Below are 24,662 nucleotides of genomic sequence, written 5' to 3'. Positions count from 1 at the left end.
AATGGGATTATGATCGATAAAAACTCAATTGAATTTGATTTGGGGTTTTTTTTAACAGTAGTCGATACGTGATATTTTTATAGAAAATAAATGTAAATCAGTCAGGTTAACATAATTGCTTAGATGGTTAGGATGTTGCTTGGTAGAGAGGAGGTCGTGGGTTCTAGTCCCTTTTCCAACTTTTTACATTCTTAATTATTAATAATGTATTAACTTTTTTCAATGTTGCTTGTAGATGGATCGGAATACTTGGATGTACGAGATAGGTCGTGCTACCTCTGAGTTTATGGATAGTGTAGATGAATTTACTACAGTTGCCGAGACTGATCAACTAGAAAAAGGAAACACCGCAATTAGTTATCCTTGTAAGAAATGCAAAAATGCACTGTGGTATGCTGATTCAACCGATATCAAAAGTCATCTAATTGCACACGGATTTATGAGAGGGTACACATGTTGGTCTTTTCATGGTGAGTCATTAGCTGACCTTAACCCGTCTGTTTCGGATAACGATACCGATAATGAAGAAGATTCATACAATAGTGACAATAATGTTAATTTTGATGACATGTTTGACGATTTGGATATGGAGGATAATGTTGCTGATAAGTATCATGACAGATTACAACAACTATTTGTTGACGCTGAAAAACCTTTATATACCGGTTGTATGAATTCTACAAAACTTTCCGCCGTGATACAACTGGTTAATTTAAAATCAAACAATGGTTGGAGCGACACAAGTTTCACTAGCCTGTTAGAGTTGTTGAACAAAATGCTACCAGAAGGTAATGAGTTGCCGGTTTTAACATACCAAGCAAAGAAATTAATGTGCCCAATGGGATTGGAAATACAGAGAATACATGCTTGTCCAAATGATTGTATGTTATACAGGAATGAAGACAAAGACCTTCATCAATGTAAGGTATGTGGTACATCTAGGTATAAACATGGAAAACCGACTGATAATGTTGATAGTGATGTGTCAGAAAATGGACCTTCTGCAAAATTATTGTGGTACTTGCCTATCATACCAAGATTAAAGAGATTATTTTCGAATGAGAAAGATGAAAAATTATTACGTTGGCATGCTGAAGATCGTAAAAATGATGGTAAAATGCGACATGTGGCCGATTCACATCAATGGAAAAATTTTGATAAAGATTTTGAAGAATTTGGGGATGAGATACGTAATATAAGGTTCGGACTCAGTTCAGATGGAACTAATCCGTTTGGAGATTTGCGTAGCTGTCACAGCACGTGGCATGTTCTTCTATGCATTTATAACCTACCGCCTTAGCTATGTATGAAAAGAAAATACATAATGATGTCTCTTTTGATTCAAGGCCCAAAGCAACCTGGAAACGACATTGATGTTTATTTGCAACCATTAGTTGATGAAATGATAGAATTATGGAGTACCGGCATACACGTTTATGATGCATACAAGAAAGAATACTTCTAACTACGGGCAATGCTTTTTTGCACCATTAATGATTTTCCTGTTTATGGTAATTTGTCTAGATATAGTACGAAGGGGAAAAAGGCATGTCCTATTTGTGAGGAAAATACTCACTCGATATGGCTCATAAATTGTAAGAAACTGGCATTTATGGGGCATCGGAGAGAGCTTGCTGAGAATCACCCGTATCGTAAAAAGGTGGATTTATTTGATGGTGCTATAGAGGATAGAAAACTACCACCACCATTGGATGGAGAAACTACACTCTCCAAAGTTGCTAATATAAATGTTGTGTTGGGAAAGAAAGGTTTTGGTCCTCCAAAAGGTATTTGGAAGAAAAAGTCTATTTTTTGGAAATTACCCTACTGGAAGCATTTACGAGTCCGACATTGTATTGATGTTATGCATATTGAGAAAAATGTGTGTGAAAGTTTGATAGGGTTACTGTTGAACATTCCTAGAAAAACAAAAGATGGAATTAAAGTTAGAAGGGACATGGAATTAATGAATATCAGACCAGAGCTACAACCTAAAGATATTGATGGAAGGTCCACCAAGTTTCTTCCTCCGGCCTGTTATACTATGTCGAAGGTCGAGAAAACTAAATTTTGTTAATGTTTACATGGTATTAAGGTTCCATCAGGATATTCTGCTAACATTAGGAAGTTGGTTTCGATGAAAGATTTGAAGTTGCTTGGTATGATGTCACATGATTGTCATGTACTAATGACCCAGATGATTCCTATCGCAATTCGTGAAATTCTACCCAACCGTATTCGACACACAATAACAAAACTATGCTTATTTTTCAACATGATTCATTCAAAGGTGATTAATCCTGATGTGCTGGATGAATATCAAAGAGATATCATACTTACTCTTTGCGAACTCGAGATGTACTTTCCACCTTCTTTCTTTGATGTCATGGTTCATTTGGTATCTCATATTGTAGGAGAAATAAAGGCATGTGGTCCAGTTTTCTTACGGTATATGTATCCATTTGAAAGATATATGGGTATCTTGAAAGGTTATGTAAGGAACCTTAATCGACCAGAAGGCAGTATCGTTGAAGGATATGCATCCGAAGAGGTGATCGAATTCTGCACAAACTATATGGATGGGTTTAAAAGTGTTGAGATTCCACAAAGTCGTCATGAAGGAAGACTATCAGGTCAAGGGACACTTGGGCGCAAGACGGGCTATTCAAATGTTGCCGATTATCAAGAGGCTCATTTTAATGCTTACAACACACTACATCTATTGATCCGTTCATACAAAAACACATGTTGTTCTTGAGACAACAAAACCCTAAAAAAAGTGCAAAGTGGTTGGAAAATCAACATAAAATAACTTTTTCAGAATGGTTGAAAGACAAAGTTAGGAGGACACTTCCAAATATTGATAAAACGGTCGAAACTTTGGGATTCGCCCCTAAACATGTGTTCCAATATCAAGGATATGACATAAATGGGTATACCTTTTACACTAAAGCTCAAGATAAGAAGAGTAAAACGCAAAATAGAGGTGTCACGGTGATAGCCTCGTCGACGGAATTCACCATGGTCAATCGTGAAGAAAGATCAAGGATCGCTAAAAAATCTTATTATGGTGTCATTCAAGAAATATGGGAATTAGATTATGGTGATTCGTACACTATACCCTTGTTCAAGTGTAAGTGGGTTAATAATAATCGCGGTGTTCAAGTTGATGAAGATGGTTTTACAACTGTTAATCTTTCTACCAATGGATATAAAGAAGAACCATTCATTCTAGCAAAACTAGTTACTCAAGTATTCTTTATCGAAGACCCAAAGGATCCTAGATGGCATGTGGTTCAGTATGGAAAACGACGGATTGTTGGTGTCGAGAACGTTGTTGATGAGGATGAGTACGACCAATTTGACGAGTTACCGCCATTTTCAGTCGGTGTTCAACCTTTGAATGAAGTTGTTGTTGGAAATAATACAATCTACTTTAGAGAAGACCATCAGGAAGGAGACGAGGTTGCAGACACATAACAATTGTTAGAACATATGATTGATTACCTTTTTTCTTTTGTACACACATGAGTATATTTTTTAATGACTTGTGCAACATGTCTTTTTATGTCTTTTGTTAATTTTTTTTGTTAATTTTTTTGTACCATGAAAAATTTACTTTATGTTATTACCTTTTAAATTAATAATACCAATCTATACAATACAAATACAAATAATTCTAAAACACACACACACACACACACACACATATATATATATATATATATATATATATATATATATAAACATATATATGCACATTTTTCAATATTAATACCGGGAACAAACCGCGATCACAAAACCATCCAACTTCTTCGTATACCCTAAACCATCCCACTTCATCATCAAACCACCAAAAACACCCTACTCCATCATCATAGAACGGCAATTATTTGACGAACGAACTCGATTTTGTCCTCACGGCTGAAGGATCGTCTCAGATACAGGTATTGATGGTTTTTTTAGTTATCTAATTGTTCTTTACTCAAATATTCTTGTTATAGATGTAATGACCATACAATCATACTATTATACTTGAATCGAGTTGTGTGATTAGGAAACAATAATCGAAAATTAGGTTATATACATGCACATTTTGTCTTAGATTATTCAGAAAATGGACACATTAGGGTTTAAAAGTGGTTAATAGATGCTGCAGAAAGAGTCTAATATATTTTGTGTTAAAGACGAAGTGCCCTAAATATCAGACTATTATACCTAAATCTAGTTGTGTTAATTTGACCTTAATTATTATTGTTACCTACATAACTGATATGTACATATATGTTGATTTTACATAAGCAGAAATAATCTCCGACGTTGTCATTTATGGCTACCTACAATCGTCCACCATTGTTCATCCACATAATACGATTAGCAGATAAGCTTGAACTGGTATTGTTTTGTTGCTGTTTTAACCTTAAAATTATATATTTTATAAAGCAAAACCATTGTAAGACATATCAGGTTATTATGTTTTGTTACAGGCTTTGCCACATAAATGGTATGCTGACCATTATGATACCATGTTTCCAAGACATTCTGTTATCATCCACACCTCGCTAGGATATAAATCTGAAGTTACATTTTCGATGAATAATCGTAGCCGTATGATACTTGGCGATGGCTGGTTGAAGATAATGAATGATCTTGATATTGGAGAAGGTGATATCCTACTAATGACTGGAATCGACAAAAGAAACTACGAGTTGGCTATTTACTCACCTGGCCTGTTTTAAAAGAATTTTTTTGATCCATTCACATCTTTCAATGTATTGACTCGAATTCAGGAAAAAGTGTATGCAAATGCTCCATACAGACGTTTCCCTTCATTCATGAAATTCGTCAACAATCCAAATGAACCAGGATTGGTATGGTCATTTTTCGCTCTCGCATATGTAACACACATTTAGTATGTGTACATGATTATTATCTTAACAAATTAGTTTTATATTTCTTTAACAAAAATAGCATTATTTTTTATTAGATGTAGATACTGCCAAAGGAATGGTTAACAACTACTTTTGGAAACTCTGGACCCAAACAACAAATGATTGTTCACTTTCAAAGATGGTACAACAAAAGGGTGGTGGTAATCTCAGTTGAAGACGATGTTGTTTTATGGGAAGGATGGTCTGAGTTGCTTACAGACCTTAAAGTGGCATCTGGTGATTGTATGGTCTTTTATGCTACTGATTCGGAAAATCTTGAGCTGGTGATTTATGACCACCGTGGTGTAGAAAAGGGTTGTTTATTGACTTTTCAGCTGATGGACGATGATGTTTCTACTAACTAGGAAAGAGGATCAACTTCCCAATCCATTCCTGAAATCATTTACATTGATGACAGTTCAGACAGTGATACTGAAAGTGATACCTCAGAAGATGAACCAATGCCTCAACAACATCAACATCCTGATCGTGTTGTGATTATCAAAATACTGTCTGGTAACTTGTTGGTACGCTTCTTATCTTTTTAAAGTTTAACATTCATCAACTGATAAATGGTGGTACACTATTTGTCTTATCTTTTTACATATCAACGTTTTATGCTTCATCATTATAGAATAACAATTTGGTTAAACCGTTGGTTAAATATGTATTTTCTTTTTCGTTAGCGTCTTCCAAAGGAGTTTATTAGACTTCCAGGACTGAGGAGTGGGTGTTATGTGAGTTGCTTTAATCATGATGGTGATGAATTCCAGTGGCGTTTGAAGCAGGAGACAGGGAAAAAGAAACCAAATCTGGCAGTTACTTACGGTTTTCCAGAGTACCGATCAATCAATGGCCTGATTCCTGGTCAATATTATGAACTCATGTACAATCTGGAGCAACAAAACTTTTATCTTTAGTTGGTTGATTTAAACAATTGTACTTACTTTTGGTGTATAAGTGTTGTACAATCTGGATGTTGTTAGGTTACATATTTTTTGTTGCACTTGTACCATGTATTTAAGTGTGTTTGTTGTAAACTTTTGGATACGGTAATGTTTTCCAATGATGCATGCAGTTTAGAAATATTTACTTCTTGCATTACTTTTGATTACTGGTAGTAAGCAGGTATATACATGCTCATCAAATTTAAGTTACATCATCATACGTATATACCTATATAATTTAAGTTATCTGATGTGGTGTTGCAGGTGCATCCACGTAACAATGGAGATTCAGGAATGCAACACCAAAAAAAGAGAGAACAATTGTATAGTAAGCTGCTTTCAATGGAACATCTCCTACCCAACAGATCATGTGTACAAGCTGCGTATACTAGATGGATGAGTCGAGAAGATCCTACCACTGGTTTCACTCTTAAAGCAAATCCAGGAGTTTTTGGCGTACCCGAAGAGTGCGTAAGTACGATTGGTGCTGATGACATCATCACACTTTGGACAAGGGGTTGCCTGGACTGCAGCATCATTTTTTCCTTCATGCTGTAAGTGCATTTAACAATTCATATACACGTTTGACTATAGTTTCCAGGTTTTGAGCTGACATGTTATTTTTCTTAATTTTTTTCCGCATATTAGGGGTCTAGACAAGCTTATAAAAGTAGCTTTTACCGAACCATATGGGTTAATGAACCCTTATTATATATGTGGAACATTTATCACCTCAGACAAAAATTTTGTAATCAAGTACTTGAGGACCGCCTTCAACTCTACTCAACAGTCTTTCTTCGCACCATATAATCAGAAGTATGTAATCATTCCTTATATATTATTGCTTACAAAAATTTTATCGTCTGACGAGTGTATTTTAATTTGCCAGTGGCCATTGGGTGTTGGTTTTTATATCTCACACTGAGTACAAAGGAATCATACTTGATTCAGTAAATAGGACTCATAAGAAGATGAAAGATGATTATCTGATCACAGACTGCATAACGCAGTAAGAATTATTTCTAAATTAATAATAGTTGTTACATTTACATTTACATTTACATTTACACATGTAATAATAGTTGTTGATTTAGAATTATTTCTAAATCTTGATTACATTTACATTATGTCACATTACACAATATCATTTGGTCATTTATTTGTCTAATTTTGAATAGGGCTTGGGGTCCTTTGCAATGGAATGTAGTTAAGGTTAGTCATCCTAGCTGTCTACAAACAGTCCTCTGAGTTGTTCATCCATGTTTTCATGTTCATTACGTGTTACATGTTAAATTAATACATGTGTATAAACGTGTGGTTATAATGCAGTGCAATCAACAACCCGGCAGTTGGGGGTGTGGATATTATGTGCTCAATTGGATGCATTCGATCGTACATAGTCGTATAAAAAAGGAAGTTATTAATATTGACGAAGTAAGTATTTTAAGTTATGAATTATTAAATTTTATCTTTAGATATATGTTACAAAAAGCTTATATTATATATGTATATATGTATATTTATATACATATATAAAATTTACAGCTATCATGGGATGAACGTTGTTTATCTACAATCGATCTCGACAATATTATGGAAAAATGGCATTTGTGGTCTCCTTTTTGATGTCTGGTATGTGTAACCTTTATGTGATCTGATATTGCGTGTCAACGGTCCTGGAGATTTGGTATTATTGTTAAAGTCCATATATTCATGCATGTTCAAAGTACTTTTCTTTCAAAACAGGTAAAGCAAATCAAGGGATTTTTTGAAGAGCAGGTGGATTTTTTGAGCTGCAGGATGCTTTGCTTTGAAATGGATTACTAGGCAGCTTTTTTCATTTGTAATACCTAGATGATTTAGATTTATGACTTTTTTCATTTGTGAATGTTATGAAGATAATTTATATGTATATTTGGGTTTTCTTTATTAATAAAATTAATTACTGTTTTATTTTTGTTAATCTGTTACATTTACCAGTATTTACCAGTTCTGCAATTCTGCAATTCAACACGTCTACTAGCACAACCAATTCAACACGTCTAATTGATTTTTAAAATTCTGTTACAATACAACACGTCTACTTGCAAAAGTCTGTTATATTTTGTGGCAATTTGAAATATTTAATTTTTAAATTTTTAAAAATTTAAAATTTTAAATATTTTAAAATTTTTGGCGGGTTTAAAAAAATATCCCGGAACACGTCTAATTGCAAATAGATCAACACGTCTAATTGCAACTACAATAACATGTCTAATTGCAACTAGATGAACACGTCTTATTACAACTAGATGAACACGTCTAATAGTGACTAACGGAAAATACAGAACACGTCTAATAGTAGGTAACGGAACACGTTAAATTGCAACTAACGGAACACGTCTAAATGAAACTAACAGACCACGTCTAATTGAAGATAACGGAACACGTCTAAAAGACACAAACGGAACAGCCTAATCTAACGATTTTACAACACGTCTAATTACTGGTTTTTAGAGCGGTTCCTTGAACCGCACTATATGAGTACACTCATTTGGAGCCCTCACATATAGACGTGTTGCGGAACACGACTAAAAGACTTTTTCCACACGACTAAAAGTGCCGGAATGTAGTAGTGAATTAGGGGTTACGTTAGAGGCTATAGATGTCCAACCTCGCTCTACAGCTGTATGTGCACATTTTGTTAAGAATTGTGTAGTAGTCTTTTGTTCTTATTCATAATTAACACATGTAGTATACATATGGTGCAGGTTGTCATAACTAGAGAAACTATAGGATTAACAAGGCAATTATCGTTGGATAAATATGACTATGAGAGTAGACGAATGGCAAATTGGTACGTCTGAAAAAAAAAACCTCAAGGTTTAAATAAAAAGGTAAGTGTTGGAAGTGGAAGATGTGTTTATTGTGGTTTGGTTTTCTTCTTTCTTAATTTTAAATGTGGCAAGATGGGTTAGTCTGGTAACATCTCGGTAACATCTCAAATGGGTCAGCCTAAATTGCCCTTTGTAAATAGGTCAGCCCAAATGGGTCTAGGAAAACCACTACAACATTTTACAGTGACAACATAAATTTTTACAATCCATTTAGTGGTTCAAAAATGGAAGTATGTAAACTATAGTACTATTTACTTTAAATTAAATGTAGAATAAAATAGTATGATTGATATTAATTGAGTGTGCTTATATGTTTAATGAGTATACTAGTTTAAAAATGTAACTGAAAATAATGTGGTAGAGTAAACATAACATGTTATTGTAAACCAACTCGTTTTTGTCAATATCATCTCCTTTACATTATTTTACGTGCTTGCAAGTTTGTTTACATGGACAATCATATAAATAAAAGCCAAAGGAGGACTCATGATGCTCTTATCAATAAACACGTTGTACCAATCTTAGGTGAAATTATAGATTCTAATTGTACATCACCTAGGTTAACTTCTTAAATTTTAGTTTTAAACTTGATTTCAAGGTAAAAATGCCCAAGAGATATGAAAGAATGAAGTAGATTGTTGATTAAAACAAAATCTACGCGCCTTCACCATTTTCTTCATATATTTTTCATACGGACTCCGATTTAGTTTATTCAAAAGTCCAAACGTCCGTAACTCAAAGGGCTACAAAATACCATTACTTACTGAAACTTTTGGAGGGGCGAGGGCCCCCTCCTGCCCCTATAAAGCTCCGCCCCTGCCTATCTATGATCATAATTATGAGTTTGCCATAATGTCAGGTCATGAACTCGCTAACAAAGAAAGGTAACTGTTACATTTAATAACTTAAAGTTATTTCCTGTGTTTTATCATGGACATTTGTCGTTTGTTTGTTACGATGAGAGAAAACGGGTTTACAATTGTTATATGTGTTTGTCGTTTTTTTTTCCAGGTAACTTCTACTTTGCAAGACACTTAAAAACGCCTACTAAAAGGAAATTTTTTAACTTTGTAATCCTTCAAAACCCGCATACCTTTTGTTGTTTACTCCCATAAAATGGGGCTTATTGTCTCCATTCTAAAGTCAAACAACAACATAACAGTTGGTAACAATTAATAGTTGAAATTTTTCAGGTAATATAATTTTAGGGGCTGCCAAGTGTTGCTGCTTCTGCTGAGTGCCGTTGCTGCTATTTCAATCTAAATTGAAAACGGGTCAAAAGGGTTGAAAGTCGCCGATGTTTTGGAAGGACGATCTTATGTCAACTTTTTACCTCAAAATGTATCTAAAGAGAGTATACTATGTTGAATACTTTACTAAACTGCACTCGCAAGCCGGACCTGACTCAAATTATGTTAAGAAATATTACAGTTACCAAAAATCTTAATGAAAACATGTATATAAATATTCGATGCGCTAATGATTTGAATATTTGATCTACATAGTATCAGCTCCAGTTGAACTTCCACAACTACCAAAATGCAAACTAACGAAAATTCACAAAACCGATGCAACGCAAGGGTCGTACAACTAGTATGTTCTAAATATGTAATGTGTAAATGATATTGTTACTTGCATGTAAACACATGTTATTTTAACAAACTTGTAATTTCATTTTTCATTGTCAAATAAATTTATAACATCAACCAATCAGAGATCATTGATATTGAAATATATCTCGCGAATTTGCGAGTATCACTACAACAAAAATGCAGATTCTACATGCTTATTTTTTCACGCTTGAGTCAAGTGTGTAATTTTTTGTTAACTTGCTCACGCTCATGAATGTGATGAAAATTAACAACGCTTTTAAATGTGCAGTAACGAATCTTCACACACATAATTGAGTAAAAATAGCTCATAGTTAGAAGCGTGAATAAAATAAAGTGAAGTACACATATTAAAGCGTGGAGATTGATAAAATTTGTGAACACATACAAAAGGGTGAAGTTTTATTGATGTACTCCGGATAATTTATTCATAAATTTTTATTTTGGGCCATACTTGTTTTAGGCTAGCAAATAAACTGACGATTGACTTAAAAGAAACAAACTGACGCGTCCTTTTTATTTATGTAATTTCTTCTCCTCCAAACACACACACGTATTCTTCCCCAATTGAAAAATAACGAACCCTAATTTCAATTTGTTTTCATGCGCGCGTATATTGATGTAAAATTGTTCCCGAAAACATAATTTAATTACATATGCGCGCGAGGAATTAAAGAACTATGTTTCAATTTTCAATCAAAGAACAACGCGTGAGGAATTAAACCGATACCTTTATGAGATTTGAATTGTTGATGATACACGCGTAAGGAAGTTCGAAAGTAAATCACATGCGTGTTAACTTGCAACTGATTTCTCCGATTAGTATGAGTTTTCCGGTGATTTAAGGCGGTGCACGGCGGCGAAATTCAGAAACTGACCAAAAGTGAAGGTAAATACGTGAATCTAATCGAAATTGATCACTTACACTTCTACTAATACTCGTTAATCAAATTCAGTTCTTAAAACGCATAAATCTCTTGATATCGATTAATTTCACTTTTAGGCTAAACCTTTGATCAATAGATTTTTAGCTCAAATGTTTGTGTAATTATGAAACAGTGAATGACGAAGGTAGAGTGGATAATTGTGAACTTAAATAAGTTTCTAATTTCGACTCTACAGCTCTACAATCTTTGATCGATTGTTTTGGCCAAGTGTAGGTCAAGCTTGAACGACAGTTGATGAATTCGGTGATTTTCAGTACGAATTGAAGATGATGATCGATGAGAAATCTTTTCTCTCTCTCTGATACCACATGTAGAGGTTAGATTTTACTGAATTATAGTAGTGTATTGACAGTTGCATGAGTTTACATTATGCAGACTGATCTTGTTAAGAGCAAACCTGTAACCGCTGCGAACTGGAATAATGTAGCAAGTATCAATATTTTCTCTACAAAACAATGTTTAGATGAAAGGTAAGTTCATCTGTTAATTGATTGATATACGTTTCATTTATGATCACTTTGTAGTATTTCAATCATATAATATATGATATATAAACGGTGTCGTTCGTTAAAAGTCCAACAGAATGGACAATAGTGTTTAAGAGTGAACCTAATTTGACATGTGAGTTTAAAAGTTTAACTGTTGCCTAAACTTTGGCCTGTTAGCCAACCCACTAATTTTACCACCTACAAGTTATAATCTTCATACCTTAGGTTATGCTAGACTAGGAAAATATGTACTACTTGTTTTCTAGTTATTACTACGTCTAACCTATACAGAACATTTCATTCATGTAACTCAAGTAAAAGTCTCAGCTCATTTGTTAGACCACTACTTGCTATGTCTAATCATCTTAGATCTTCTGAGTTACAGGTATTAGGGTATTTTTGTGATTTTAATTAAAGTACACATGTTTACTAACATGTCTTATTTCACTTGAACTATAGAAATTATCAGAATTTAGAAAGAAGGTAAGATGCGAGAAGTTTCATACTCATACGACAGGTGCCCGTAGCCATTCACGAATAAGATCAACTTGTGAGTTTTACTAAGACATCAACTTCCATGTTTCTATTAAAATTTAATATCTGCTAATTGTCTCTGTTAATGTTAATCTCTGCTAATTATATCTTTAATTAATAGATGCTGAAAACAATAGAGAACCATATCCCCTTGAGTTTTTTTGATATCGTTCATAAAACAAAAGGAGCGTATGTTGAAAACATATCCAAGGATTAGTTGATAGATTAGTTTGATTCAAAGGTAATTTTGTTACCAGTTTTTTACTTTGATTGCTTTTCCATTTTTAGGCTCATGTAGGAGTTACCCTTTACCCAGATTGACAAGATTTACCTGCCATAAGGAGTCCCTATAGTCATACATTTTCGCTAACATATTGTGTTCCTTCTTGATTGTGATAAGCTTCCAACACATTGCCATTGCTAGGGAAGATATCTCTGAAATAGACGAATAAATACTTGAGTATTATATTATAAGCTACTAAATACGTTGGAGTCAGTTATAAAGATCAATTTATTGTATGTGTTTGTTTCTAGTTTAGTAATTAGCACTGTTTTCTTTGTGTTTTTGGTACAACTAACACTGTCCTCTCTTTGTGTGTGTGTATGATTAACAGAATAACAGGTAATTATATGATGTTCGGGTATAGAAGTCGACTGCAAAAACATGAATTCCGACCTTTCATTGTTTCTGTTCATGATAACTCATCATCATCAATTTCTAACCATGTGTAATACTCAGTCTCAACCATATAGGCTTGTTTTGCACTAGTATGGTCAGTGGTGCTTTTTGATATTCAAGAATTGAATACATGGATGTAATATTTTGGTGTATGAATTAAATTTTGGTGCAGCGCTGCAAAACTGAATGTGTACGAATCATATTTTGGTATATTTTGTGTACTGATGCAAAAGTGAATATATAGATGCATGTGTGTTTGAATCTTGAAGTTCACAAATCTTTACCTATCGAGTTCCTGGGTGCAGCATTTATAATATAATATATATTTTATATTTATATTTATATTTATATAATAAAATATAATGATAGAATCCTCATACTAGAAAGCGTGAGCAAATTATACAGATGTCAAAATCCTAGTCTCAAACCCTCACACTTTAGGATGTGATTAATACATTGCCTCAAATCCTTATGCTTAAAAATGTGAGTAATTTGTAACAGCTCCCACACTTAAAAGTGTGAGGAATTACCTCAAGTTTCTCACGCTTTAGAGAGTGAAGAATAAATTCATAATTTCACACTTTAAAGCATGCACATGATTCAGAATTTTGTTACGCCTGGATTCTTCACACAATGGTCAAGTGTGAAGTTGATAAATCTACACACTTTGAAGCGTGTCTATTTCTATTAATAAGTGTGTAAACTCGACCTTTTTGTTGTAGTGTATTAAACTAGTACATATATATTGCTCTAATTATATGATTATATGGAGGGAGGAATACCACTACCACATTGACCCTTTTGTTAGTTTTGAGTAGTTCACAATTCAGTTATTGGTGGGATTATCTATAAGTGCAATCCTATGGTTGATAATTGTTCACATCGGATATGTTATATGAGAACGTTATCACCCAAATACTACCCTATATATATTGAAACAACCAATTAAAATGCTTCAAAAGATCTCTAATATCATTGACACTCACATATTACCCTATCCATTTTTTGTCCTCCAGTCTAACTATTTGGTAACCATATACTATTTCCAACTACCAATATTGCACTTTGCACTGTACATAATAGTGTTAGTAAAACGTAACTTTTTTTGACCTGTTAATCTATTTACTTATTTACGAATTTTATATATATCATCAATATGAACAAAAAATAGCATACCCATACCATTCAACTAATTAAACCAAAATACCGGATACTTACTGAAAGAATTATATACTACTTCAAAGATGATTAAAGGGTTGGCTATGATGAAAATAAGATAAAGTTCAATGGAGAATATAATACTCCGTACTACTTAGTACTAGCTAGATTAACCGAGGCCAAATTTAATTTCCACAAGGCTATTGCATTGATGTAGCCCGGCGTAAGTTAGCATTGATATAGGGGTAGGTAGCCCGGCGTAAGTTAGCATTGATATAGGGGTAGGTACTGCGACAATGTGCTTACCGAAATGCGAACAGTCAATAAAGATCCTCTTGTAGTGATTCCGTTTGCAAAGGAGAGCACCAGAAACAAACGAAAATTATAATTAGTTCTCAATAAATAAAAACTTGGTTTTTGTAATCCACATACACAATTTAGAGCAAGTATAAAATTTCAGACAAATTATGGATCTCATTAAATGTACATTCAGTTGAATTTGCATCAACAATACAAATAATCATGCTCCAAATAACAACAAAACGAAATTTAGGTGATCGAGAAAGAAAAAAAAATACAAAAAAGTCCATGTTACAACCATAAGATGAAACATTATACGGAGTATATGAGTAACAGATATACGAGTACTTCTTAACTATTTATTGACCACAAATAAAATTATCAAGTCATTTACTTATTGCCTTTACAGTTGGAAACTGTTACCCATTTTACACCCTACCCAAGGATCCTTTGCAAATGGATCACCATTTGTTATGTATTGAACTAAGTGATCATACCTGATAATCAATATCCGTATCTTTTATTTTTAGTTGCATTGACTCGTAACCCAAACCAATATTCATAATTTCATATTAATACCATCATTCTATAGAACTGATCAAACCAGAGCCATATGTACGGCGTGACTCGTGAGGTAATGGAACAATCTTGACACCATGAGGTTGTTGGAAGCTTCGACGAGCCCAACACATCCACTATAGAGGATCTAGACTATACTAGACTCACTACACCAACACTTTGACGTTGATTAGCCTTTAATTTTATGAATTCTTAGTGCACAATAGTACTTAGGCGACAGTGTCGACCATATATCATTTAGGCGGTATAACCGACCATGTATCACTTAGGCGGTAGAGCCGACCATATAAAAATAACACAAGTGCACTAAGAACTTAAACACGAACTAAGGCTTAACCGGAAAACTTAACAAATAACACTTTTATTAATACAAAATACAATTACAATATTACTTACTTATAAGTTTTCTCTTCTCTAACTCACACTCTTCTTACTTCCTCACAACTCTCACTCACTCCTTTCACAACTTACTCACAAATGAAACTCCTCACCCATATTTATACTTGTCCATGGAAGTTTCTACACACTAGATATTTCCAAGGATAAATATCTAGAAATTTTTCACCTAAAATATCTATATTATCTAGATTTTTCTACATATAAATATCTAGATATTTTTTTTACATATTAATATCTAGATATTTTCTTATACATATTAATATCTAGATATTTTTTTATACATATTTACAAATTCCATATTATTCCAAATTTGCATTGTATTTTAACACTCCCCTTCAATGCAAATTTTCTTCCAACGATGATTTGCAGACCATTCCAAGTGCTTCTCTGAATTTTGTAAACTTTAGTTTACTTAGGCTCTTGGTGAATATATCTGCAACTTGTTCATCTGTCTTTGTTGGCACCAATTTGATCTTCCCTTCAAGGACCTTCTCGCGAACATAGTGATAGTGTACTTCTATATGTTTTATTCTTGCGTGAAAGACTGGATTCTCTGCTAGACGTATAGCTGATAGGTTATCGCAGAAAAGCTCTACTTGATAGTCTGTTGATTGATGAAGATCGTCCATTAGTTGCTTCAACCAAATAATTTCTTGTGTTGCTGATGCTGCCGATCGATATTCTACTTCAGTGCTTGATAAGGATAATGTTGGTTGTCTCTTGCTGCACCATGATATTACCCCTGATCCAAGACTTAAGATGCGTAGTACAACATCAAGGTGAGACTTCTTCGGATTGCTCATGTATCGACTAACCACTCCAATTGCATAAGATATGTCTGGCCGGCTTAATGTGAGATAAATAAGACTTCCGACCAACTTTCGATACATGGTAACATCTTGAAGACTTTTTCCTTCATCTGCTCGTAGTTTTGTATTCGGATCCATTAGAGTTGAGATAGGTTTGCAATTAAGCATTCCATACTTTTGTAAAAGATCTCTTTTCTGCTCTATTTCGAGTCCAAGAAAATGTTTGAGTTCTCCAAGCTCCTTCATATGAAATCTGATAGACAGATTCTCTCTTGTTCTTTGGATCTCCTCATAGTGATCTCCCGTGATGATTAAGTCATCCACATATACTAGCACTATGGCTAGTTTTTCTTGATCTTGTTTAACAAATAAACTAGAATATGAAGGAGCAACTGTGAAACCACTTTGTACCAAGAACTCACCAATCTTTCCGTACCAAGCTCTTGGAGCCTACTTCAAGCCGTATAGTGCTTTCTTTAATTTGCAGACACGGTCAGGATGGAACTTGTTCTCAAAGCCTCTTGGTTGCTCCATATAAATTTCTTTGTCAAGTTCTCCATGTAAGAAAGCGTTCTTGACATCCACCTGCCACAGCTTCCAATATTTGCTAGCGGCTAAAGCTAGTAGAGCTCGAATTGTTGTGATCTTCGCCACTTGACTAAACGTTTCTTCATAATCCATCCCATATTGTTGAGAAAAACCTCTAGCAACAAGTCGAGCTTTATACCTTTCAACGGAGCCATCTGATCGAGTCTTCACCTTGTAAACCCATTTACAAGATATTGGTTTTACATCTTTTGACTTTGGAACTAAACTCCATGTCTGGTTTTCTTTTAGTGCATTAATTTCTTCTTCCATCGCTATCGCTTTCTGCCATTCTCGACTTTGCGCTGCTTCTTCATAAGTAGAAGGCTCAATAGGTATTGATTCATCCACATGAGCAGCATTGGCATACCTTGGATTAGGTTGTCTCGGCCTTGCTGACCTCCTTAATTCTTGTGCATGCTCCTCGACTTCCTTTTGGCTTAGACGAACCTCCTCGGATATAGATTGATGTACACCAGTTTTCCATGGACTCTTTTACTTAGAGTACGATCCTTCTCCTTCTTTTATTGGATCCAATACCTGCTCTTTAGGCTCTTCTTTTTCTCCTCGACCTTCTTCTAATCCATGAGATTCTGGAAGCTCTATCTTTTGAGGTGACCACCATGAAGACGCTTCATCAAATACCACATTTCTTGAAGTATGGCACATTCCAGTATTTGGATCACAACATCTCCATCTTTTTCTTGATTCATCATAATCGACAAAAATGCACCGAATTGCCTTCTTCTCAAATTTGCTTCGTAGATGATCTGGCACGAAGACGTAGCATACACATCCAAAAACCTTGAGATGGTTGACGGTTGGCTTGATCTTCCATAATATTTCATACGGTGAAATATGCCCCAACTTTGTTTGTGGAAGCCTATTTATCACGTATGATGCCGTTCTCATACATTCAGCCCAAAATCTTCCTGGTACATTCTTACCATGAAGTATACTTCGACAAGTTTCAGCAAGATGATGATTCTTACGTTCTGCCACTCCATTCTGTTGTGGAGTATTAGGGCAAGTTAATTGCCTTCTGATCTTGTGCTTCTCAAGATAGATATTGAACTCGGTTGATAAATATTCTCCTTCATTATCTGTGCGTAAGCATCAAATCTTATAATTAAGCTCACTTTCTACCTTATTCTTGAACTCTTTAAACTTCATAAAAGTCTCCGACTTTTCTTTCATGAAGTAAACCCACACATAGCTTGAGAAGTCATCAATGAATGTCGCCATATACTTCATGCCTCCAAGTGATGTTTGTTTCACTGGGCCGAAGACATCAGAGTGTATGAGCTCTAGTGATGTCTTGGACTAATGCTCTGACTCCTTGAATGGCAATTAGTGAGCTTTGCTAAATTGACATCCAGTACAAATTGTATCTGTTCGGATATCAATTTGAGGAAGCCCATTTACTATGTGTTTCACCATCATCTCCTTTAACTTGTTGTAGCCCACATGCCCAAGACGTTCATGCCAAAGATCAGCCGTCTCATTCTTTCGAGTCTTATCCACATATGCTGTTTCAGCAGATAGTACATAGACCGACTCTATTCTTCTTCCTTGCATAATTGGATTACCAACCACCTTCACTCTCTTGAATACGGACACATCTTCTGGTCCAAAGAGCACATAATTCCCTTTTGCTGTCAATTGTGGTACCGATAGTAAATTCTTCTTTAGGGCAGGGACAAGATACACCTTCTCGAGTTGGAGCTTTTGAGAGTCGCCTTCATTTGGAATTATTGTCTTTTCAATGTGAGAAATAGTCAACCTTGAATTGTTGGCTGTCAACACGTCTCTCTTTCCTTTGTAATCCTCCATTTCTTGCAGCTTTGTCACATCGTTGGTCATATGATTTGAGCACCCAGAATCGATGATCCAATCATCTTTGTAGTTTATTTTTGACTTTAAAGTTATTGTAAGAGCTTGATCATCTATGTCAGCTTCAACAGAGAGTCCAACTTCTGCATCCCATGTTTCCTCATTAATGGTTGCTTCGAATGTGACCTCTTTCTTCTCATCTCTTGCGGCGGACACATTTTCTTCGAAAGTTCGCCTTCTGGGAAATCTACAATATCGAGAAAAATGACCCTTCTTGCCACAATTGAAGCATTCACCATTCTTTCTCTTATCATTTTTCCCGTATTGTTGGCGATGATCTCTTCTTCCTTGTTGAGCTCCCCCTGAAGCGTTGCCTTTTGATTTTGAGTGACCCTTCCACCCATATGTCTTACTTTCTTTCATCGCCTCTTGTCTTCGAGATGTTGCTTTCTTCTTATTGGTGAAGAGTGTATCTTCTCCGTCTTTTATGGTTACTTCATTCATATGCTTGACTAATGCCTCTTGATTAGCCAATAAATTCTCTAGCTCTATTAATGATGGTTGAGTAGGCCATCCTCTCACAGCGGCTATAAATCCATTATACTCGGATCTTAAGCCATGGATGATAATTCTCTTCATCCTTGCATCACTCACTTTCTCTTCAGGAGCAAGTTGAGATATCTCACGATAAATAGATTTCACCTTGGTGAAATACTGAGAAATAGATAGACTTCCTTGTGAGATACCTGCGAGCTCATTTTCCAAGAGCTGGAGGCGTGCTTCATTCTTCTTTAAAAATAATTTTTCAAAAGTTTCCCAAGCTGCCTTTGGTGTTTTCTCGTCACGGATGTGCTCCAATAGATCCTCCTCGATTGTAGTCTTCAATATAAATAAAGTCTTCCCGGTCTTGATGTTCCATTTTCTCAAGGCTTCGGCATTTTCTTTCGGTGGAGGCGTTGTGTCACTGCCAGCAACTATTTCCCATAAATCCTGTCCTTGTAGGTAAGATTTTATGCAAGTCCGCCAATAACCATAGTTGTGGTTATTGAGACTCTTGATTCCACTGCTCGTACTTGCAAGATCTGCCTTCATGACGTCCAACGTCCAATAAGCTTGGTCCCTGACCGATGAGCTTTCACAGTTCCTAACTGTGCTCCGACAGAATCTCCCTTAGAGCCTTGGTGAAAACAAGTCGATGTAAACGTCCAACGTTTACCGATTTCCTCCACTAGAAATGGTCCCGAACGACCCGCTCTGATACCAATTGTTGGAAGCTTCGACGAGCCCAACACACCCACTATAGAGGATCTAGACTATACTAGACTCACTACGCCAATACTTTGACGTTGATTAGCCTTTAATTTTATGAATTCTTAGTGCACAATAGTACTTAGGCGACAGTGTCGACCATATATCATTTAGGCGGTATAACCGACAATGTATCACTTAGGCGGCAGAGCCGACCATATAAAAATAACACAAGGGCACTAAGAACTTAAACACGAACTAAGGCTTAACCGAAAAACTTAACAAAGAACACTTTTATTAATATAAAATACAATTACAATATTACTTACTTATAAGTTTTCTCTTCTCTAACTCACACTCTTCTTACTTCCTCACAACTCTCACTCACTCCTTTCACAACTTACTCACAAATGAAACTCCTCACCCATATTTATAATTGTCCATGGAAGTTTCTACACACTAGATATTTCAATGGATAAATATCTAGATATTTCTCACCTAAAATATCTATATTATCTAGATTTTTCTACATATAAATATCTAGATATTTCTTTTACATATTAATATCTAGATATTTTCTTATACATATTAATATCTAGATATTTTTTTATACATATTTACAAATTCCATATTATTCCAAATTTGCATTGTATTTTAACAGAGGTTGCCATACCTCAAATCATGTATCAACCGGATGTATTGAGAAATTAAATTATAACAAACTTAAGTAGATAGATTTAGATCACCACCTTTATTGTAAAGTAAATATAATTTAGATATGGTAGACAAAGAAACTTTATAAGACCCAATGACAGACCTTTTAGAAGTATTTCCTCTTACAGTTGATACAGAAGCTCGAGATGATAGCCGTAAAGACCGACTTCTAGCAACTGTTGGAGGTTTTAAACATTTTGTGTAGGGTAAAATAATCGATAACCGGATAAATTACTGAATCGTGATATCACTTTCTGAAAGTAATAATTCGATCATTTATTATCTGAGTTACACGAATATCACTTTGGGATAAGACAGAGATTGCGTTCTTGTTATTGGCAGAAAACAAGAACCTGTTGCAGAAGGGTATTTAGGTTTTTCGTATTCTATATACTCATGAATAATTCATCTTATTTATTTATAGGCACCCATAATTATAAGAGAAGATATATTCGAATCAATTGGCCGATTGACTCTCATAAATATCTCTCATAATATACAAGTGGTTAAGATAATAATCTTTTTCATAAACAAAAATTATCCTTTCCACAAATATAGCATAAGTGGTTACAGAAAAAAATTCTTCTGTATTTTACTTAAAATTTGGACAGCACGAAAAAACTCAAAAATTTGACTAAGTGTTTTCCATGCCGCCTCTTAAGAGAGAGCATGAATCCTTGTTGCCTTTTGTGCTCCTTCTTCAGAGGGAGCACCAACCTGCATAACACTTAGAGAATTTTTACAAGTCTTTTTGCTGCTACCTCCTGTGCTGCCTCTCATGCTGCCTCCCATGCAGCCTCTCATGCTGTCTTTTCTTCAGAGGGAGCACCAGACACTTAGTCAAATTTCAGGACCGTCACTCGTTATTATCACTGTGAACTCGTTGTTATTACTGTACCCTATAAAAGTAGTATTACAAAATCTTAAATTATAGCGATTTGATCAATTTTTTTGTCACATACTACAAATTAAAATTTCTATTCTAGCAGAGTCATATATACCAATAACCCATCAGCTACTTGATGGATATAGAACTTACATGCTTAAGACCATCTTTATTGCGCTTGTGTTACATCCTAAGTGTAGCGACCCGACAAAATCGTCATTGACGGCGTCATCTACTTAGGTCCCGTTACGTGGTCATAAGTCTTTAAAACAACGTTTGACCAAAAGTATGTCGCATTCATTTCAAAAGTAAAGATGTTTCAAGGTTTACAAAGTAGTTCGACAACTAGTTACATAGCAAAGTTTAAAGTACAATTGAAACATATGCGACACAATTTAAAAGTAGCTAAAAGACGCTCCACGTATGCATGTATACTCGACATCCAAGCAAGTATCAAAAGAAATGAGCGGAAGCATGTATCACAAAACGTTCAAGGACCTGAGAAAAACATAGAAATCTATCAACGAAAACGTTGGTGAAATCATAGGTTTAAGTAAGTACAAGTGAACCACAAGATTTGTAACATTGATATAATAGTAATACATTCTAAAAGTTAATATTCACGAGCATCAATGCTTAACATTCCTTCCATAGAACCCCATCACAATAGTGTTAGAACATATACTGTTTCTCGAAAATATATTCCATTCGTAAATGGTAGCGAACCGTTTGAATGAGGGTTTGTCAAACCCATATGGCCATATAACATAAGTTCTCGCTTACACCCGGCAAGTATAACTAATGATAATCGAATTGAGGATTTTTGTTCAAACTCGTATGTAGAATGTTTGTTTTCCTGTACTTGTGTTCACTTAGTAAAAAGAAACGTTTTTGTTTTCTCATCCCAAATGTAAGTTTAAAAGAGTAAACGTGGGACTATGATCTCACCTTGAGTGCACGTATGAAAAAGTAATTCAACAAGTAAACGTGTGCAAGAATGAATGCTAGTCTTGACCTAAAAAAATAGGTTTGTATCAATATCGGTAAACACGATAGGTCAAAGTGTTCAATTAGTCCGATGGCTCATTACGGCTCGATTATATAGCATGTGAGTCAAATTGTCAAGTTTCATGCAAGATACAAGTATAGAATCATGTTAGAAAAATTGCATAATCATTTGGTTAAGTTTGACAAAAAGTCAAACTTTGGTCGGGTCAAAGTCAACACGTTCGGGTCGGGTTCCGAACTATTTTTCTGAGGTTTTTAATCATATATAAGCATGTTAGAACAAGTTACATGTGAATCGGAGATCCATAGCATAGCAAACATTTTTCTTAAAAAGTGCCAAGTGGTCAGCCTACTTTGGCGCGCCGCGCGAGGGTATGGAGCGCCACGCCAATACCTGTTCAGCAACTTTTCTGGCAGTTTTCAAGCTTAAGGCACGAACCTAACTTCAAATCACCATAACTTACGAACCGTAAACATTCAAAACAAGTATCTTATATCGTTGGAAAGGTATTTTGACAAAGAACACAACTAAATACATTTCAACAAACAATTCAATACCCTCAACAACCAATATCACATTCAATGCTCATCATTTAATGCATTCAAGTTCATAAATGCAATTCAATGATTCGGGCAACCAATTTACATGAATGATATGCCGTTTCGAAGACAATTAAACATACAATACAACTAAACACTTTCTACTAACATCTCATGTCATTCAAAACATCAAAGGTTCATTTCAAGTTCACCAAACCCTAACCCAAATCCACCAAAATTAATAATCAAGTTTATGAAGTTTTCTAAAGCAACCTACACATCAAATTGAAGCTAGTGATACTAGGAATACATTTAATACTTGCACTTTATCATAACAACAACATTAAATCATCCAAAACTCAAAATCAAATACACACTTTTCATGTTCATGCTAGTTACACTAAAACAACGAGATCGAGCAAATAAATCATATATTCATGTTAGCTTTGAGCCATAGACACTAATTAACAACTTTATAAGTTAAAAATATTAAGAACACAAAATCTAGAGATTTTAGAAAGTTACCCAAATGAGATGTAATCGGTATGGAATCGAAGAGGAAGATGAGAGGATTCCGAATATATAATTTGTTTGGATTGATGCTTGCTCGATTTGATTTGGATGATGAATCTTTGTATGGGTTTTGAGAGAAAAATATGTAAGTAATTAAGAAAAAAGGAAAATGAATGGATAAATGAATGGAGGAGAAAGAGTTGACTCTTTGACCTAGTCACCTCTTTGCTCTTTTGTTAAACTTAGTCCCTTAACTTTGGAAACGGGTGCGTGAATTACCTAAGCGAGATAATTTAAAACGCGTATCAACAGGAGATGTTATAAACATATAACTGACTTTAAAATGAATAAACGGAAAGTAAACGGAAAAAGGCGGGATGTTACATTACCTACTCCTTAAAAGAAATTTTGTCCCGAAATTTAAGTAGGCGTAGTAGTCGTTGTTTCTTCCTCGGGATTTTGCGTTTCCGAATTCGCGAATAGATGAGGATACTTCCTTTGCATTTGATCTTGTCTTTCCCAAGTAAACTCGGGTCCCCTTTTGGCGTTCCAACGGACCTTGACAATTGGAATTCAGCTTTGTTTTAACGTTTTGACGGAGGTGTCCACAATTTCAACCGGTTCCTCCACGAAATGAAGTTTGTCATCAATGGTAAGCTCCTCGAGAGGGATGACGATATCGGGTTCGGCAAGGCACTTTTTCAAGTTGGATACATGGAAAGTAGGATGAACGGAGCTCAATTAAGGCGGAAGATCTAAACGATAAGCAACGGTTCCGACACGCTTCAAGATTTCGAAAGGACCAATATACCGCGGATTTAGCTTCCCGCGTTTCCCGAAACGAATTACACCTTTCCAAGGTGCGACTTTTAACATTACGTGATCACCGACTTGAAATTCAAGGTCGTTGCGTCGTTTGTCGGTATAGCTCTTTTGACGACTTCGGGCAGTCCTAAGCCTATCTCGGATTTGAACGATTTCCTCGGTTGTTTCATGAATGAGTTCGGGTCCGGTGATTTGTGTGTCGCCTACTTCAGCCCAACAAAGAGGTGTACGACATTTTCGGCCATATAAAGCT

At 35.1% G+C, this 24,662-nt stretch overlaps 3 protein-coding genes and 1 long non-coding RNA gene across 4 annotated transcripts; all 4 read left to right on the top strand.

The window, feature by feature from the left end:
• The first annotated feature begins 235 nt into the window (after window positions 1-235).
• LOC139852160 (uncharacterized) lies at window positions 236-1,300 on the top strand. Its single transcript, XM_071841389.1, has one exon. The coding sequence runs from the start codon at window positions 236-238 to the stop codon at window positions 1,298-1,300; it is 1,065 nt and encodes a 354-aa protein (XP_071697490.1).
• A 174-nt stretch (window positions 1,301-1,474) lies between these two features.
• Window positions 1,475-3,480, top strand: LOC139852150 (uncharacterized). Its single transcript, XM_071841380.1, has 4 exons — window positions 1,475-2,053; window positions 2,096-2,182; window positions 2,291-2,729; window positions 2,822-3,480. The coding sequence occupies exons 1-4, from the start codon at window positions 1,475-1,477 to the stop codon at window positions 3,478-3,480; spliced, it is 1,764 nt and encodes a 587-aa protein (XP_071697481.1).
• A 3,095-nt stretch (window positions 3,481-6,575) lies between these two features.
• On the top strand, window positions 6,576-7,688 carry LOC139852141 (uncharacterized). The gene is made up of 6 exons (XM_071841370.1): window positions 6,576-6,694; window positions 6,768-6,887; window positions 7,057-7,090; window positions 7,208-7,312; window positions 7,424-7,510; window positions 7,625-7,688. The coding sequence occupies exons 1-5, from the start codon at window positions 6,576-6,578 to the stop codon at window positions 7,502-7,504; spliced, it is 459 nt and encodes a 152-aa protein (XP_071697471.1). The 3' UTR covers window positions 7,505-7,510; window positions 7,625-7,688.
• A 3,155-nt stretch (window positions 7,689-10,843) lies between these two features.
• LOC139886033 (uncharacterized) lies at window positions 10,844-13,252 on the top strand. Its single transcript, XR_011772236.1, has 3 exons — window positions 10,844-11,253; window positions 11,525-12,349; window positions 12,948-13,252. It is a non-coding gene; the product is annotated as an uncharacterized lncRNA (long non-coding RNA).
• Window positions 13,253-24,662: the final 11,410 nt, after the last annotated feature.

Source organism: Rutidosis leptorrhynchoides, chromosome 1 (assembly GCF_046630445.1).
Source record: "Rutidosis leptorrhynchoides isolate AG116_Rl617_1_P2 chromosome 1, CSIRO_AGI_Rlap_v1, whole genome shotgun sequence".
NCBI lineage: Eukaryota > Viridiplantae > Streptophyta > Magnoliopsida > Asterales > Asteraceae > Rutidosis > Rutidosis leptorrhynchoides.
This window is presented reverse-complemented; position numbering and strand designations above follow the sequence as displayed.

What these genes read in the sequence shown, in the direction of transcription:
- LOC139852160 (XM_071841389.1), top strand. Translation starts at nt 236, where the DNA reads ATGGATCGGAATACTTGGATGTACGAGATAGGTCGTGCTACCTCTGAG.
- LOC139852150 (XM_071841380.1), top strand. Translation starts at nt 1,475, where the DNA reads ATGCTTTTTTGCACCATTAATGATTTTCCTGTTTATGGTAATTTGTCT. An exon ending in TGATGTCACATGATTGTCAT is followed by an intron (nt 2,183 to 2,290) that starts GTACTAATGACC and finishes ATTCATTCAAAG; the next exon opens with GTGATTAATCCTGATGTGCT. An exon ending in CACACTACATCTATTGATCC is followed by an intron (nt 2,730 to 2,821) that starts GTTCATACAAAA and finishes TAACTTTTTCAG; the next exon opens with AATGGTTGAAAGACAAAGTT.
- LOC139852141 (XM_071841370.1), top strand. Translation starts at nt 6,576, where the DNA reads ATGAACCCTTATTATATATGTGGAACATTTATCACCTCAGACAAAAAT. An exon ending in TTCGCACCATATAATCAGAA is followed by an intron (nt 6,695 to 6,767) that starts GTATGTAATCAT and finishes TTAATTTGCCAG; the next exon opens with TGGCCATTGGGTGTTGGTTT. An exon ending in AAGTTATTAATATTGACGAA is followed by an intron (nt 7,313 to 7,423) that starts GTAAGTATTTTA and finishes TAAAATTTACAG; the next exon opens with CTATCATGGGATGAACGTTG.